This window comes from Pelobates fuscus, chromosome 13 (genome assembly GCF_036172605.1).
Source record: "Pelobates fuscus isolate aPelFus1 chromosome 13, aPelFus1.pri, whole genome shotgun sequence".
NCBI lineage: Eukaryota > Metazoa > Chordata > Amphibia > Anura > Pelobatidae > Pelobates > Pelobates fuscus.
Genome location: NC_086329.1, coordinates 13,157,632 through 13,176,095, shown reverse-complemented (window position 1 = coordinate 13,176,095; position 18,464 = coordinate 13,157,632). Strand labels below are relative to the sequence as shown.

The window sequence follows — 18,464 nt, the reverse complement described above, 5'->3', positions numbered from 1 at the left end:
TCACGAATCACATTAGGAAAGCAATCCCCAAATTAGGCACTAAACCTCCTTCTGCAGTACTTGGCAGTGAACACAGATATTAAAGAGACACTTTACTGAACTCTTTTCAGCACTCCTTAATATTTATGTTCATTTCAAGCATAGAATTGCAAATATACAGGTTAGAGACGACATGCAATATTCATGCTTGTTTCATTGAAACAAATTTAAAGGTACAAATTATAAAAGAAGCAAACTTTACCTTTTTTGAACAGAAGGAATTGTGGGATCTTTTAAGCCAGTTTTATCAATTCGATCTTGAATGTCCTGTATGCGTCTGCAGAATTCTTTTTGTTGAACACTCAAAGTCGCTATTTTCTCTTTCAGCTCTTTGCTTCTGAGTTCCTCTATGACAGCTTCCTGAGCCCTTTCTAATCTTTCAAAGAACCCAGAAATCATTTTCTGGCAGGATGTCGGTCCTCCAATCTCTGGATCCTCGAGCAGGATTTCTGATGTTTGTAGACATACATCAAGTTTTTCAGCCTCTTGCCCCAATGAGTAGATATTTTTCTCCAAAGCTTCTAGACATTTTTTCTTCTCTAATAACGTGCTTTTGTCCATTTCAGAGTTCACAAATTGAGCTTCAATGTGGTCCTTAGTTGACTCAAGAGTAGAAAGAAACTCTTTCAAAGATTTCAATGTATCTTCCCTTTCTTTCATGGTCTTGTCAGTTGCTATTAATTGCATTTTGTAATGATGTACTATGGGTTGTTCTTGGAACACTGCTGGACTCATTTCACCATCAACTTCAGAACAAGGAACAGAAGAGAAACCACGATTTTCTAATTGTTCTTTTTCTTCTTCAATAGAGCTTCGAACACCCTAAAAGAACAAAGAAAGGAAAAATAAACAAAAAAAAGCTTTATCATACAAAATAGCTTTTGAAGCAAACTTTGAAAGTCTAATCCTTCAGAATGTTCCATTAGAAAGAGCTTAGAAAATAATGTAATTAACCCATTAGTCAAGTAAATGTTGTCACTTAATTGCCCATATTAATTATCTCAACACAGATGGATAAGGCTATACGTTGTAGAGCCTATTGCTTCTAATTTTCTACAAACTTGTTGACTCTGAATCATTAACACAGCAAACATACCTTTATGTCCTGTATAACGGAATTTATATGCAACGCTGTAAATATTTCCATACTCGGGTCCTGGAGCTTATTTGATTCATAAACCAAAGAAATGTGTTTGTCAGCCACAGGCGGGTTTATTGTTTGATTCATGGTTTGCATAGTAAGTTCATCTATCTTTTCCAGATTCCCAGGTTCCTCTGCACCTGCACGTTGAACTCTTTGCAACATTCCAAAGAATACAGAAACCATTTTCAAGCAGGATGTTTCTCCTCCAACTTCAGGGTCCTCCAGGGAGATGCCCACTGCCTGGAGAGACACGTCGAGTTTCTCTGCCTCTTCTCTCAGTTGGGAAACTTGCTTCTCTAAAGCAACTAGTTTACTTTGCTTCTCTGCTACAGTCCTCGTGTCCTTAAATGTAGCTACAGCTTCTGCTTGAATGGACAATTTTGTCTTCTGAAGTTTAGAGAAAAAGTTCTCCAGTGTTTTGAGAGTAGCCTCTCTTTCTTGTATAGTTTCATTTGTGGCCTCTAGTTGTGTCTTATAATGGTGCACGATGGATTGAACTGGCTGGATCTCTACTGAACTTGACGGATCAACATTCTCAGATTCCAAATGTTCACATCGCTGGATATGATCTTCGACTGAGGCCTGAGCATGCTATCACAAGACGAGGAGGAGGAAAAAAAATATTTGTTTCATTTATACAAACTGCTGATTAAATCACCTGTGCAAAGAATATTGAGGGATTTACCAACAGCAACTTTTAGGACTGAAAAGGAAACTATAGCCAGCAGAGCGATTTTAACTTAATGAAGCGATTTTGGAACATAGATTATGCCCCTGCAATCTCACTGTTCAATTCTAGTCACACCTCCCTGCATGTGACTCGCACAGCTTTCCTAAACACTTCCTGTAAAGAGAGATATAATGTTTAAACTTCCTATTTTGCAATTTTGGCTTAATTTAGAATTTCTTACCTCTTGCTTTGTTAATAGATTGCAAGATCATGTGGTAGCCTACTGTGTGTTTAAGTTCACTATGCATAGTAGGAGACAAACACTTCTAAAGTAAGTTACATCTGATTGAAAATGAAACCTTTTTTTTAATGCAGGTTGAGTCAGTCACAGCCAGGGAAGGTGTGGCTAGGGCTGCATAAACAGAAACAAAAGTGAATTAACTCCTAAATGGCAGAGAATTAAGCAGTGAAACTACAGGGGCATGAACTACACACCAAAATTTGTTTTGATGCCTGTATTGTCCCTTTAACATATTAAAAGCAACTTACGCTGTCAGACATCAATTAATTTGCTCAACAAAAATGCTGCAACTTTGTGTTTAAAAAACTTTAGCAATTACACTTTATGTATGTTTTTTGTTTTAACGTTTAAGCTGCATATTTGTGCTGAACGATTACAATGCCACTTTTTATTTCTTCAATCTATATTTAGAATGTTTACAATTATAAATACATTAAGAAGGGAAGACTTTAGTTCCAGTAAGAAAATAATAAACATACTATGATGGGGCCAGAACAGCATGTCAGCATTAAATATACATTTATAGAAAGACGCTGAAAAACTGAAATTGGGAAGAACATAGAGAGAGAACAATGGAACATAGAACAGACAGACATACTGCTTCCCTGGGAAAGAAAATAAATAAAATAAATGATATACTATGGGGACATGTATGGATTACATTAGAAGTTATAAATAGTGGGTAGTTGCCTAGAGCTGGGGTAGGCAGTTATTAACACTCCACATATTGTGGACTACATCTCCCATAATATTCTTATAGATATAATGCTGGCAAAGCATCAGGGGAGATGGAGTCCACAATATCCAGGTGCCAAAGGTTGCCTACCCCTGCTCTATGCAACTGCCCACTATTCATAGATAATAATGTATGCAAGTCATATCCCCTTAGTAGCAGGGATAATCTAATGAAGGAGTTCCAAAAATTATTTTATTTTTTATTCAAATTGATGAATGGGTCACTGAACTAATTTTACTGAAAAAGTTGCTGTGAATCCAATGTCAGGCTCATAATTCGGGTCCACGTCACAAAAAGGTTAGGACCCACTGATCTAGAACAAAGACTGTCCTCATGCTTCTAACCCTGTAATTCACCGGATTATTATCTCTGCATATATTTATGTATATAGAATGTTACCTTTAGCTCCCGATATGCCATGCTGATGTTTGATAGGGTGAATTTGTCCATCTCCTGGTTCGGAGGCCACTTGTTTACTTCGTGCAGCAAAGCAACATCTTGTTCGATTGGCAACAGAATATTTATTGAGATTGCCAAAGACTGCATCCTAATAAGAGACACAGGTACTGAGACATTGCATTCCAAATATGTAAAACAAAGTTTAACACTACAATATATACACACACACACACACACACACCATATACAGAAGATAAAAATTCAGAATTAACACAATTCCGTTATTTTATCTTATACAATATTATATATTATACACTGGAAACCTGAGACGAGATCAGAAAAGGGCAGATTGATCTTGCAATGAAATAAAAAGTACGTACAGGACTTTTTACTAAACAGGGAAAGGTCGATAAGATCACATTTTACTACAAATAAATTAAACAAAAGAAAAAGAATTAAACAAAGATATTTTTCTAACCTTTACTTTGAAATTCCCTGGAAATTTTTCAACAATTAACAGTTTAGCGTTAGCAAATAAACCTAGACATATTCCCAATAGCAGACAAAATCGAACATAAAAAATAAATCCTTAATATAGATCACACGAAAAACAAAACTGAACCACTGTATTAGCAGAAGCAACATAGTGTCTTAGGATACATCCACTATATCAAGTAAATAAACATACTTAAAGACCAAGTATAACAATGTATAGAAAAAAAGGGACACTATAAGCACCCAGACAACTTCATCTTAATGAGTCCTAGGTCCCTTAAGCCAGCAAAGGATATTATTGAAGTTTTTAATAAATTACCTGCCAGGGTTAACTCCATCACTAGTGGCTGTCTACTAGACAACCATTTGAGGGACGTCCGGGTCGTTGGGTGACGTTTGGTCGCCTACGTGACACTGAATGTCCTCACCCTTTGCATGAGGACATCCAGCGTCATGTAAAACCCCATAGGAAAGCATTATACATGTTTTCCTATGGGGAAATACTAATGCGAGCACAACGTCAGCCGGCAGGGAAGGAGCGAACATCACTGGCGGACATCAGCGCTGGACTCAAATTAGTGACAGACCTTTTTTTATCCCCTTCTGCACCACGTCGGGGGGCACTATACGGAGCTAAACTTTGTTTTTCTGGCACTATAGTTTCCCTTTAAAGAATGTGCCAGCGGGGCTCCAGATATTCCAATGTTTTAGCTTTTAGCCTTTCATTGACCACTGGAGGGAGTAATTATCCACTGATAGGCAATGAAAATAACAAAAAAAAAACATTAAAATATATGTTTCCTTTTTCAGTGAGAGAGAGAGAGAGTGTTTATTATGTATAAACACTGTCTCTCTCACATATATATATATACACACACACACACACATATACACACACACACACACACACACAATGACAAAATACCAGGGTACTGCAGTATACAATGATACCTTTTTTATTGGACGACCATAATATTTCAAAGACAAGCTTTCGAGAGTTCTTAGACCTGAGGAAGAGAGGAAAACTCTCGAAAGCTTGTCTTTAAAAAATATTTTGTTAGTAATCTTGTCTACTGGGCTAATCCAATCTACAAAAACAAAAACAAACAAACACACACACTCTCTCTCTCTCTCTCTCTCTCTCTCTCATTTAAATGTAAATTTTAAAAAAAAAATGTAATACAAAAAATACTTTATTACTGCATAAAGCCTGCACTATCTAATGTGGCAATTATTTCTTTAGCTAGATGAGAGATTTAAAATAAATCATGAATTCTTCTCTTAAAGGGACACTCCAGACCACTTCTGCCCATTGGAGTGGTCTGGATGCCAACTCCCACTACTCCTAACCCTGCAACTGTAATTATTGCAGTTTTTTTATAAACTGCAATAATTACCTTGCAGGGTTAACTCCACCTCTAGTGGCTGTCTACTAGACAGCCACTAGAGGGCACTTCCTGGTCCATAGCTAGAGCGTCGCTGGACGTCCTCACGCTGTGTGAGGACCTCCAGCGTCGCTCATTTCCCCATAAGAAAGCAATGCAATTCGTTTTCAATGCTTTCCTATGGGGAGACATAATGCGCATGCGAGGCATTGCCGCTAATGTGCATTAGGTCTCCTCGGCCGGTGGGCCGGATCAGTCTCGCCCACCGGCCGACGGAGACAGTAGGAGGAGCGGCGCGGAGGAGGAGACAGCGACGAGGGACATTGTCGCTGCCTCAGGTAAGTGACTGAAGGGGTTTTCACCCCTTCAGTAACCGGGGATTGGTGGGTGGGAGGGAGAGGGAACCTCCAGTGCCAGGAAAACAGTGTTTTCCTGGCACTGGAGTTTCCCTTTAACTCAAGAATGTATTTTTTCTACCTAATATAATTAAACTGCACATTATATCTATGTTTTTGTGCTTGTGGAGTGCATTATTTTTTGTTAAAGAATTAATAAGGAAGATGTCCCAGTCTTCCATACAAACTACAGTATGACAATGTGAGGCATGAATGGGACATGCTGAAACAGTTTATGTTCCTAACTCAGTGCTGCCACTGTGTGGTAGAAAAGAGTGTTACATAAGAAAAATACCATTTCAGTTCAATCTAGTTTTCTTCCAGTTGAGTGGTCCACCTTCGAAGTGTATGTATATTTCTTTCAAAGCGGAAAATATATGCAGATATATACAGATATACACGCACGCATACACACTATGAACGTTAGAAGGTTAAGCAAAAAACATATTTGTTCTCCTACCTATTTGCAATTTCTTCATCGATGGCTCTTTTGTCAGAGTGAATTATATTTCTTTTCTTCAATAACTTGATTCGCTCGATCACATTGACAAGATTTTCCAGTGCCTGTGACGTGGATTCAAACAGCGTCCAGTAGGTGTTTGCTTGATCTTGTAAAGTCTAAGGTAAACAGTATTTATTGTCAATATTTATGACAAATTTATTCCCATAACATTGTTACTTACACACCAATCTGGCTTATATTTTGCGTGATGCTTAAGAATGTGAATATTAATTAATTTATATAATCAAAAGCTTCAAGAGGCAGATTATAATAAATAACTAAAATGAAGATTTTATTTTTTGAGAACAGACACAACTTGAATTTTTGGGGATTTGTTTTACGTCAAATGCAAAGATGGCACAAGCTTGGCATAATTTGCAAATATCAAATGACCCATAATTCCCTGGGCACAACCAGAGTGCTCAGTGTACATTTGCATGGGGAAGAGAGAAGGAGACAGAGAAGGTAAAGGAAAAGTGAAAAGAGAGAGAACATTATGTTACAAAACTTTCTATTTATTTTTTTTAGAAATTCTTTATTTTGCAGTTTTACATTTTCAACGGGGGTTAGAGTTACAGAGTTTGTAAATCATAGTTATGCTGTTACATATATAGCGTTTTAATATGTTTTCTTCTCTAGTTACAGTAGCGATCGTTTGCTCACATGGTATTAGGTTGTCCGTTTCATTTGTCGCTGTTGTAGCTCTAACTGTTGGGGTAGGGTACAGAATAGGAATGAGGGGGAGAGGGATACCCTGCCTGGTGTTGGTGCCAGGAGGTTTTGAGTCTGGTCATCTTCGGTTACGTACCATATCTGTCTTAGCAGTTTTGTGTTGCGTCTTAATTGTTCTTGTTGGGTGCGGAAGTCAGGGTGTTAGGTGGGGTTATTGAGTGTTTTTCCATTCGTGTATAGTGTCGGGTCATTGCGTCTGACCGTTGCTGATGTCTATTGTCCTGTGGGGAGGGAATGAGTAATCGGGGCTTGGTTTCGTGGGTCGATCGTGTGTGTGTTTGGGGTTGTACTGTGGTGCGGGGGTGTGGAACTAGTCGTGGTGGGTGTTTTATGTGGTGTTCTTGTTCTAGCTGTGGGTGCTAGGTGTGGGGGTGCGGTGCATGCACTTTCCTTGCCGATGTCTGCTTGAGTTGGGCCCCTCTGTTTTGGGGTTGCTTATAACTTGTCTGGGCAGGAAGGGGGTGTTTAGGTTCCGTTCTTTCTTTTTCCGTTTTATGTTGTGTGTTTCCGGGGGGTGATTATGCCAGGTTGGTGTCCGTGGTGCATGACTCGTCAATTTGTTGTCTTGTAGTGTCTATGTGGTTGTGTGGGGGGAGGTGCAGGCGGAGGAGGGAGGTGAGGGTGGGGTAGAGGTGGGAAGGAGAGGGGAAAGTAAAAAAAAATATGGGTTGTAGGGGGGGGGGGGGGGGAGGGGGGTTGGGTGGTGGGGGTTATGTGTTGAGGAGGTTATGGCATTATAGCCACTCTCGTTATCCATAGGTCCCATATCTTGTGGAAAGAGTTGGTCGTGTCGTGGATCAGGGCCGATAGCCTGTCCATTTCTACGGCCTCTTCTATTCTTTGGTGTACTTCGGGCATGGAGGGGGTGGCGTTGCTGCCCCAGTGTCTGGCTATGGTTCTTCGTGTGGCGAGTGCCACCCGGGCTGTGAATTTGTTTTGGGCCCGGGTTAGGGATTCGTGTGGTTTTGAGAGGAGCCAGATCCAGGGATCTAGCGGGATGTTACTGTGGAATACTTTCTATTTTTAACAGACACTGGGAGTTTAGATTGTTTCCGGTTAAATGACCCCAAAATACGTATACATTTCCAAACTAGACCTGAAGCTCATGCAGTCTGCGTTGAAGTTCTGTTAAGTCTTGCGCTTCTTGTGGACTTTCAATCGTAAATCTCTCTCTAGTGCTCTGAAGTAAATGTTCCAGGTGTGACTTCTCTTCATTGTACCTAAACCAAGAAACCACAAAACACGGTTTTAGTGGAGAAACACTACATGAATCACTGCACGATCAGATTTACATCTCAGTGTGTTTATTATTCGAATCCCTCAGATTCAGAGCTAATAAGTTAAGCGCAATCCGGTGACAGAATTTGCTGCTAAATGTGCCATGCATGTACTTTATAATGGACTATGAAGTACTTGCTAGTAAGGATTTATTTTTTGTTCTGTTGCATTTTTTTTCTTCAATTAAACTGGACACATTCTAAGCAACACAAATAAAAAATAAAAATTCCAATACCAGTTAAGATGTTATAGGTTTCTTTTTAACAGTTTTTTTTTTTAAATTCTTTATTTATGTTGACAGAGATAACATGCATAGATCGAATACATTTCGTAACTCAAGCGAATCTCAACATACACGGTGTATAAAGAGTGTAGCAACCTACATATCGTATAGTCATGCAGTGGGTGGTAGCCTAAGATTCTTCACCATCACCCTCAAAACTAGTACGTTAGTTACCTTAACTCCCTCTGATACTGCGAGTTACACTGTGTCAACTTTAGTTTTGTCTTTTTAACAGTTTTATTCAAATGTCCATAACCCATTATTGTAGCAAAAAAATAAAAATAAAATAATTTATAGAATAATAATAATAATGACCTCTTTGCCATAATCTCCAAAGTGCTGGAACCATTTGCGGTGTTCTGTTCATAGGTCACACGTCCATTGTGATGATCCTGACTGTCTTCTTCAGAAATCTAGGAAACAACCAGAAATGGTAACATGAAACTTTCATTTTTAACAAATTATAGATTAGACAATTTACTGCATAATATAAAAGTTCCTTAAACACTATCTCAATTTACAAAAAAAACAATATATTTTTTTGGTTTACTTTAATTCCTACCTCTTGTGATGACAATGTGCCATTGGAGTGAAGAATGTCCGTCTTTTCCCCATTTTCCAAAGCAGTCAGAGATACACTGTAGAAAGAAACATTATGAGATACATGTTCACATTCCATCCTTTTAGAATAAATGTGTCATGTCCTGAAATATGAAACAAGTGATTGGAACCTAGGGAGCTTTGACAACCTCTGCTATGCATTGGTTTGGCTTTACTGGAGACATAGGCCAGCTAATACCCTACTGTACAGATCCTCTACATGTTCTCTGTGTTAACAATGATCTTTTACTTAGAGGCCAAGGTTGCCAAATTATTTTTATATCCTCAACAGAAGTAACGTACCTTTCTAAAGACGGGTTTATGTACGTTTTATGAACTAAGAATTCTGCAATGCAAACAAGATACCAATGGTCTGATTCTAACATCCAAACATAATATAATGAAGACCACTCTTTAGGAAGATCAGTGAACTAATTTACTGACCTCTTGAGGTATTAAAACAAGTATCCATTTCAGGACAACTACGAGATTAATCCTACGAATATCGGCAGACACTCTCACCATCCACCAACGAAAATCCCACCATAGCACAGAGGGGAACCCCCGGAACCGACTGATGCCATTCCGGTACACCCCGAAGCAGGCAAAGCCGAAATCCAGAGCCCGGGCCTACCTTCCATCAGCCCACCACGGCCTGGATTATTTATTTGACGGGGACTTCCTGGAGGACGAGTGGGACACATCCCTGCACATCTCCGATCACGGAACCTCCGGAATGGGACGCAGGTCGCAGAAACCCCAACCAGGTACAGCACAGCCTGATATAGGCACACTGCTGCAGAAACAAACACCCGCCAAAATGGCGGCCGTAAAAGGCCCTGATCCCCCTCTAGAGCCTACCTCAGTGGAGCATAGCCCTCAAAGGGTAACACTGTCACAACTCACACCCCAGCAAGATATCACTGAACTGGCCACTAAACATGACCTACAACACATGCAAAAAATGCTGCAAGAAATACAAAGCCTACTGGCTGCAGATCTACCCACCCTTAAAACCAGCATGCAACAAATTACTGATAAAGTACTACACACTGAGGGAGAAGTAAAAGGGATCCAAAAAGAAATCACCTCACTGCAAGAAGCCCTTTCCCAGATGCAACACACTCAAAAAAATCTGGAGGTACAAATAGCAGCCCAGGAAGACAAACACAGAAGCAACAACATCAAAATACGTGGTATACCTGCCTCAGTCTCCAAGGAGGATTTACCACACTATGTGCGACGTCTCATGCAGTCCATACTGCCCCCCGGGGTGGCCAGGAAACTCACCTTTGCCGGAATATACCGACTATCCACTTCAACACGGGCATCCACACCCCTTGCTGGAGACGTAATAATCCGCTGCATCCTCCCCCAAGACAGGGGTCACATAATGTCGGCACTCAAGGGCAAAACGCCACTCGACTTTGAAGAGTCCCAATTGACTTTTTACCAGGACCTAACCAAAGCCACCCTCCAGTGGAGAAAAACCTTCAACGACTTCACTAGCCAGCTGCGCTCAGCGGAAATACCATACCGGTGGGGAAACCCACGCCACCTCCTAGTTACACAACAAGGACAATCGTACAAAATCACTACAGGAGCTGAAGCAGCCGCGCTACTATCAAAACTAGGTCTACCGACCAAGACCACCCAGAACGCCTCTCCTGCATGGGACCCAGAGACGATCGAACCTTTCATCCCAAGGACACAGAGAATGGACACTCAGGCCACTTGACGGGAATGGGGAGAGAAGTCTCCTACCCCAACCCGCTCACGGGCTAAATATTGCAATTTGCCGTTTACCAATGTTGTTTTTTTTTCTCGTTTCCCTCCTATCACTTTTTACCTTCTAATACTAAAAAGTTCTGTTGTCTTCTCCATGACTTGAGAAACGCGACTCTGGTGACGCCCCAAGAGCATGCCAGGGATGGCGTTGGCACACCAGCACGCCAGAGGAGTGTGTGCTGCAACAAGGCGCACACTCCCCCCCCCCGACAGCCCCTAGGTTAGGGCGACCACACCTCAAGATTAGTCTAAACAGACCAAAATAGAACCTCCCGACTAACTACTTCCAAGACGAACCAACCGTCACCACAGATCACTTGTCAGAACTACAGATCCATACAGGGGACATACCCTCCTTAGAAAACCTCGACCTCAAGCTTAACGCTGACCTGGTACAACCCACCCGACATGGACCACACCTTCTTTACCAAACCAGGACCTAGGGATGGACGCTCACAAACCAAATAGAATACCATACCTAGTATTACACCAACCCACTACCTAGGCCTTACAACGTTTCCTAAAATATAAAAATTGTGACAATTTACAACATATGCGTTGACACTCAGAAGCTAATATCTATATGTTAATGTTCACTATTGCATGTGGTAAATTTACCCTTTGTTAAACGACACGCAAAAATAAAGAATTTAAAAAAAAAATAAATAAATAAAACAAGTATCCATAGGAAACATGAGAAAGAAGTTTGTCCCCTAGAAGCAGAATGAGACCAACGCATTTTGCGTGAAGAAACTTTTCTTGTTCCGAGATCTGACCCAAGGGAGGGATACTCCGTGTTATGGATAAAGTAATTTATTGATTTTATTTAAGATGCCAGATGCCAATGTGTTTGGAATTTTGGATTCAGAACTTCAGTATATTGTTTGTGCGGTTTCCATAGGAGTGATTGACAATCATGAGGACTCCGTCTAAACAGTCTAAACAAAGTTATTTTGGATGTTTATTAATAATACTAATGCCCACTTTTTGTTTGGTGGAGCCACAGGGTCTACAACTTTGGGAGACTAATGAAAAGCCAGAAAGTATTTTTTTTTTTTATAAGAATGGTTATGGCTGTTTCCCTTGACTTGCCTATGAGTTCTGGCTGCAGTATGCTCGCTGGGCATGTTGCAACATGGTTCAGTGCCAATTCCGGTGCATTGAGTGGTATACTTGAATGACAACTCTGTGACATGGATCCAACAGGACACTCTGAAAACACGAATGATGCTACCATATCAGCAGCTTCAACAAACCCCTAGACATGAGGAGATTAAAGGGACACTGTAGGCATCAAGACTACTTCAGCTCATTGAAATGGTATGGGTGCAATGTCCCATGTCCCGTAACTCTACAGTGGTAATTATTGCAGTTTCTGAGAAACTGCAATAATTGCCTCTGAGGGTTAACTTCTTCTCTAGTGGCTGTCTACCAGACAGCCACTAAAGGGACTTGCGGAATTGAAACGGGCCTTTGGTCCATCATCTGATACTGTATGTCCTCCCGCTCTGCATGAGGACCTCCAGCATCAGATTTTTCTGACGCGCAGGAGCACTAGGTCAGAGCCTGACCCAGTACTGAGAGACATCGGCTCTGGATTCAGATAAGTGAGTGAAGGGGTTATAACCATTTCAGAGCCGTGGGAGAGGGTACACGAGGAAGGAGGGCACTGCAGGAGCCTATAGTAGCAGGAAAACTGGATAGTTTTCCTGGCACTATAGAATCCCCTTAAATATAATGTAATTTTATTAAATCACCTTTTCTTGATGTTGTGTAAATCAAAAACACATTAATGCATTCTTTTGGCCTAATATTGGCAGTTCCGGACTTACCCTAATTTAATGAACAAATTGGGTACAATACAATATGCATTGCTAAATCAGTTGACTGAGGCAACAGGTCACCTAAACTAACTTTGCATTATACCCCTTTGTAGAGGACACTTTATCATGCATAATTTGTTTTCACAAGGGGCGGAGCCAAGCAACCGACCTGAATGGCCGCACGCCAAGCGAGCTCTGCAGCGAATTAACACTTTGGGCCCGCTAACAGGAACCCATCTGAACAAAACCAGCACTAAACTGACCCGCGGACTGCCGCTAATGACATGGGTCGCAAAACTAAAAAGCCAAAGCCCGACAACCCGCGGCAGCACCAAAGTATAGGTGACATGTGGAAGCAAGCGCTCAGCGCCCAAGGCCCAAACATGGCCGCCTACGACGACTACAGCTTGGAAGTGTCCGATGACTTCACCACAGAGGCAGAGACGGTGAATCCACATACGGGGATACCACCCCGCCAGTCACCCCCGAGACCAGACTCCTCACCGGTGACCGTTACGGTCATGAAAGGCCTCCTGGCAGAGCTCCGACTAACAATACAGGCCGACATGGCCCATCTGCGCACGGACCTGCAGGGCCCAACGGGCCGCCTGGGCACACTGGAGGCAGACTCCCAGTGCACCAAGCAACACACACAACTCCTGCAGCAAACGGTCCAAGTCCTCAAACAACAGCACCTTACCAATGAGCAGCGAATAGCAACGTTGGAGGATCGGAGCCGCAGCCGGAACATCAAAATCCGAGGAATCGGAGAGGAGATACCGGAGACTGAGCTCCCCCACACACTGAGGAGACTAATACAGACGCTCCTACCTCCCAAGCAAGCCAGGCAGGTGCCCATAGAACACATGTTTCGCTTGCCACAAGCAGCCAAGGCCCCAACAACGGCCCCACGAGACCTTATAGTCTGTTTTCAAAACCACGGGGACAAGCGGGCGGTAATGCAGACCACACGAAACCACTCACCATATCCGTTCAAAAACATGCAGCTTTCGTTCTATGCGGATCCGTCGGGATCCACTCTGGCATGGCAACGCACACTTCAACCCTTTACAGCCCTCCTACGCCAGCATAAAATCATCTACCACTGGAGAGGTTCGCACACACTGCTCATCAACCACGGGACTGCAGCCTACACCATCCGGGACATGCAAGAGGCAAGTGAACTGCTACCGACACTGGGAATCCCCTCGATCCCTCATCTCCCCTCGGAGACCAGCACTACGTTGGCTCACGGCTCCACCTGGAACCCCGCAACAGTGGTCCCATTTGTCCCCAGAAGAGCAGAGACAGCAACCAAAGCAGCAGCCAAAACCTGAGGAAGCCCCGAAGTTACCCGGTTTACCAACCACCATACCTCACCAACACCACTTGCTGCACCCACTGAACTTGTAAACCAACCATATTGTTGTTAAAAGTTTATTTTTTGTTTTCTTTTTTCCTTTCTTTCGGCTTCTTGTTATGGAACACCCACACTAGCACTTGCAGCCATGGGCACTCTATAGCCACTCACATATAGCTCCTTTGAGTCCCCCCCCCCCCCGGGGTAATAGGGGCCACCTAGAAAACAGCAGACGGGGACACTAGACCAACCGCTATCGCTCAACACCAGGGGGATAGACACTATCATACAAGAACCAGCTCTACAGCACACACAGTCGCTACGAACCCATGCCACGAAACACAGCACGGCTTCCACCAACGTAACACGGCCCCAGCGCAAGCCAACACACTACAGACCATCAAGCTCCAGGCCCAAATACTAGGCTACTTATGCTCAGGCCGACAACTAGTACCCCCACACCAGCTATACTCCCACTGCGCTACAGCTATGTGCCATGAGAATGTTTCTCTTTAAAGGTTTATTTATTGTTATAAGCCAAACGGTTACCAACTATATTGATGCTACTGCTATACCTAGCTTATCCCAACTTATAAACAAAAATGTGCACTTCTCTGCAATGTCACTGTGATAACCCTGATGCAAAATTTATGCGTGCTGTTGTGGCACCTGATATATGCCTGTAACCACCTTTGCACAGAAAAATAAAGAATTTAGAATTTGTTTTCACAATTTTAGTCAATTTAATTTATGTGTAATTTATTGTATCTGCATGGGCAGCATTACCATATATGAGATTTTAGAAACAGATTTATTTATTTTTTTAAGCCAGAGGAGTAGCTAATAGTAATAAATTGCTCGGTGTAATAACCAATTTGTTAATTTGAAATAAAACTTACTGCTTTTTAGGCACTTGAAGTTGATCTTGACGAGACAGCAAATTAGAATAAACATCTTCAGCACGTTTTTCCAGTTGCGCCTTATTTTTTGCGTATTCTGCAACCGATGCAATGGCTTCTGTGTAATCTTTCTGTGCCTGTCTAGTATCACACAGCACCTTCATTGCTTGCACACAACCATTTAGCTGACCTCGACACCCATCCTCCGAAAATAAAATCTGTTTAAGTGGACAAGAATATACCAAATTAAAATTAGAAAACAAAATTACAGTTTTGGGTCCCATATCTTAACTGCCTCTAATATAACATTTACTGCAGTCAGATACAAAGTATCAAAGCTTTAAAGGAACCCCAAAGTGTTAGGAATATAAACATGTATTACTAAGGCTATAGTGTTCAAGTCCCTAGTTATAGCCAACACCCTCGAGCCCCCCATCATAAATAAAAGGAAATAAGGCAGATCCTCCTCCTGTGATGTCACCTGTGTGGTGACTCTTCTCATGTTTCTCGTCCAAACAAATAATAATCACAGAGAGTCATTACGAACGAGAAGTGTGTGCGCACCACGCGGCCATGTTCATTTAATCAAATACATCTCATAGGGAAACATTGAATCGAATGCTTCCCTACGATCAGCAATTGATGATGTTCAACATCCTCATGGACATTGAAAGCCAAATGACAGAGTAAAACGCTTATCACAGGAGAGGAATTTCTTGTGGCAGCCAGGAAGACAGCCATTAGAGGCGTGTTTAACCCTGCAATCATACGGCAATGTTTTACACTGCAGGGTTAAAACTAAAGGGTTCTGCCTTTACTGATCCTTTAACCCCTTAAGGACCAAACTTCTGGAATAAAAGGGGATCATGACGTGTCACACATGTTATGTGTCCTTAAGGGGTTAAACAACTTCACGTCTGTACACCTTTTTCACAGAGCAATTGGGCTATTGAGGGGCACTCTAAGCAAAATAACCAAAACATTGCATTATTTGAATATAGTTTGACAAAAAAACAGGGCACTGCAAAGCACCCAAAGCTCCGCCCTTTGCAGCCACTTGGAGAAGGTGGAAGATTCACTTCCTTGTTATGTTATGCATCCAAAGCTGTCCAACTTTGGACAACAGCGATAAGCTGTGAGCACGCTAGACCTCACTCACAGCCTATCACGGTCATCCATGAGATTTGCTAAAGTATTTAACATTTAATTTGTGCACCTCATGATTCCTGGTAAGTTCCTCCATCTCTCGGACATTGTTGCACTCCTTCTCCTTATTAATTTGCTTTTCGAGTTTGCAGAACAGATCATCAAATTTCTTTTTTTCAACATGCATTTTCAATTGAAATATGTGGGTCTCTATCTCAGTGTGAATGATCTAGAGGTCGAAAAGAGATAAATAAAAGGTAAACAAAGCAAATCAGCAAAAATATTTAACAACCACAGATTCTGTGAGCCAATCTTTCTACGGCAGGGTTACATACAATCCCCCATTCCAGATGCTGTGGACTACATCTCTCGTGATGCTTTGTCAATCAGAAAGTAGCAAAGCAGAATGGGGGGCAGACTTCACTAATCTAGAATGAGAGGCCACTCAACAATCTAGAGTATTTTAGGTTCTTTTATTTCCTTTGTCCAAACAACCCTTTGTTTTAGAAGATGCATATATTGGCTGACTTGTCTCTATAACATTTTAATATAAAATAACCCAGGTACGTCAAGGTAACGTATGCGCTGGGATTTATTCTTATGGATGTAAAGAACACATGTCCACCTTCGTGATAGCTATCATACACATATATTACTACATACAGGATCACAACCTAACCGTTGCCTGTGCAACCTACCCGATTTTTTGGATAAATATGTCATTGCTTAACCATCACTACTGCAACTCCTTAAGAAAGTGTGACGTCGTGTCGCTGTCATTATGGTATATACATAATAAGGTCCTTGAAGACTATTATGCTAGAATGGACTGCATAACAAGACATTTCTCACCAAAAAATAACATTTTTCAGGATGCCCAAATATTGGCCATATGGCAGTTTGGCTTGGCAGAATTTCTGTACAGAAAACCCAATTTGGAAACTAACAAAATAAATACAACAAAAGGTGTGAAAAGGAACCAGTGGACTGCAAAATTATATTTCTGTGGAACTCCCTTCCCTTCTCCGTTAGACATTCACCTAGTCTCCACTCCTTCAAAAAATCATTGAAAACTCACTCCTTCTGGAAAGCATATAATTTAAACTGTTTATAGCATTCCCTCTCCCCCGCACCCCAATTCCTCTCCTGCAATGGTCATCAAAACACTAAGTCTTCAGTAAAATCTATTCTACCAACCTACTTTTCTACCCTACCCTTATATCTTGTGTCATTTTACTCCACTCCCTCTAGCATATAAGCTCATTGAGCAGAGCCCTCAACCACTCTGTTCCTCTGTGTCTAACTCGTCTGGTCACAATTACGTACTTGTAAGTCCACCCATTGTACAGTGCTGCAGAATTTTTGGGCGCTATATAAAAAATAATAATGTTCCCCCGCTATTGCTCACTTGACTAGTGAATAAAATTAACATTTAGCGATTATCTCCTACGTATCATACATCTCTTTTTTTGGCGCAATCAGCAAAAACAGAATCACGAATCAAGAAGACAATCTTCAGCCATTGTGTGGCTCGTTTTGGCTCTTTATTAGGGTTAATTTAAGTTGGGAGTTTGGGAATTCAACCAATGCCCACATCAGCACAAATTCACACGTATTACAGTTCGCACCACAGACAGTCAATCTCAGAGTCCAATATTTAAAGCCTGTACTCTTATCATGGCAAAGACCTTCATCGGTCCTTAAAATGAGAAAATATCACTGAAAAACTTCGAGATAAATAAAAATATTGGAAATTAACGCTTACCTTCCACCTATTGCGGATATCTGCACTCACTGAATCCACGGTTGACTTTTCATTTGGACCTGAAATGTTTTTCATCTGATCGGCAAATTTCAAGAAATTATCCAGACTTTCATTGCTAAAACCACCCAGTGTTTTCTGTCGAGAAATTAGGGGGAAAAAAGAAATGATACATTTAAGTAAATTCACTTCTTGTGCCGCCATAAAGTAGGTTTTCAGAGGGATTGATTCAGTCTGCAGGAAGATGTAGAAGTGATACAAGCAGACCTATGTTTGGCAGCTCAGATAACTTCCTTTTCATTGCCCAATTTCCCAAGTTTTTAATATTAACATAACTGTACACTGTGAAATTGACCCTTAGCCAGCATTATGCTCTGCATTTGCTGCTAAGAAAGGAGATGGCTACCCCAAGCTCACACACACCGGTGAGTAAAGCGAAACAAAGAAAGAATGTAAAATCAGTGATGATTAATTAGCCTTTCACACTATAACTCTTCAGGATTAGGTTTCATTTTAACACTAAATGTCACATTTTGAAGGCAAGGCACCCTGGGAAATGTAGTCCAAACCATTCTTAATGCCAAAGGTGTTATCAGACATATTAGTTTACGTCTGCATTTATAATCTTTCAACACAAATGCTTTGTATACAAGATTAAGCATAGTCATTTCAGGTTATAACAAATATCTGCTATTGCCTAAAGCTATGGATTAAAACAGGTTATAAA

General features: G+C 41.3%; 1 protein-coding gene across 1 annotated transcript in view; it reads right to left on the bottom strand.

Annotated features, from left to right (window-relative positions):
* The window catches only part of SYNE2 (spectrin repeat containing nuclear envelope protein 2), a 257,761-nt gene that overhangs the window by 171,354 nt on the left and 67,943 nt on the right, over positions 1–18,464 (bottom strand). The window contains exons 20-29 of the mRNA XM_063440109.1: positions 17,741–17,875; positions 16,046–16,204; positions 14,830–15,047; positions 8,922–8,997; positions 8,675–8,772; positions 7,895–8,018; positions 6,025–6,182; positions 3,290–3,437; positions 1,136–1,774; positions 242–861 (exon numbers count right to left, since the gene is read on the bottom strand). Coding sequence (XP_063296179.1) covers positions 242–861; positions 1,136–1,774; positions 3,290–3,437; positions 6,025–6,182; positions 7,895–8,018; positions 8,675–8,772; positions 8,922–8,997; positions 14,830–15,047; positions 16,046–16,204; positions 17,741–17,875 — 2,375 coding nt within the window. The remainder of the gene's footprint in view (positions 1–241; positions 862–1,135; positions 1,775–3,289; positions 3,438–6,024; positions 6,183–7,894; positions 8,019–8,674; positions 8,773–8,921; positions 8,998–14,829; positions 15,048–16,045; positions 16,205–17,740; positions 17,876–18,464) is intronic.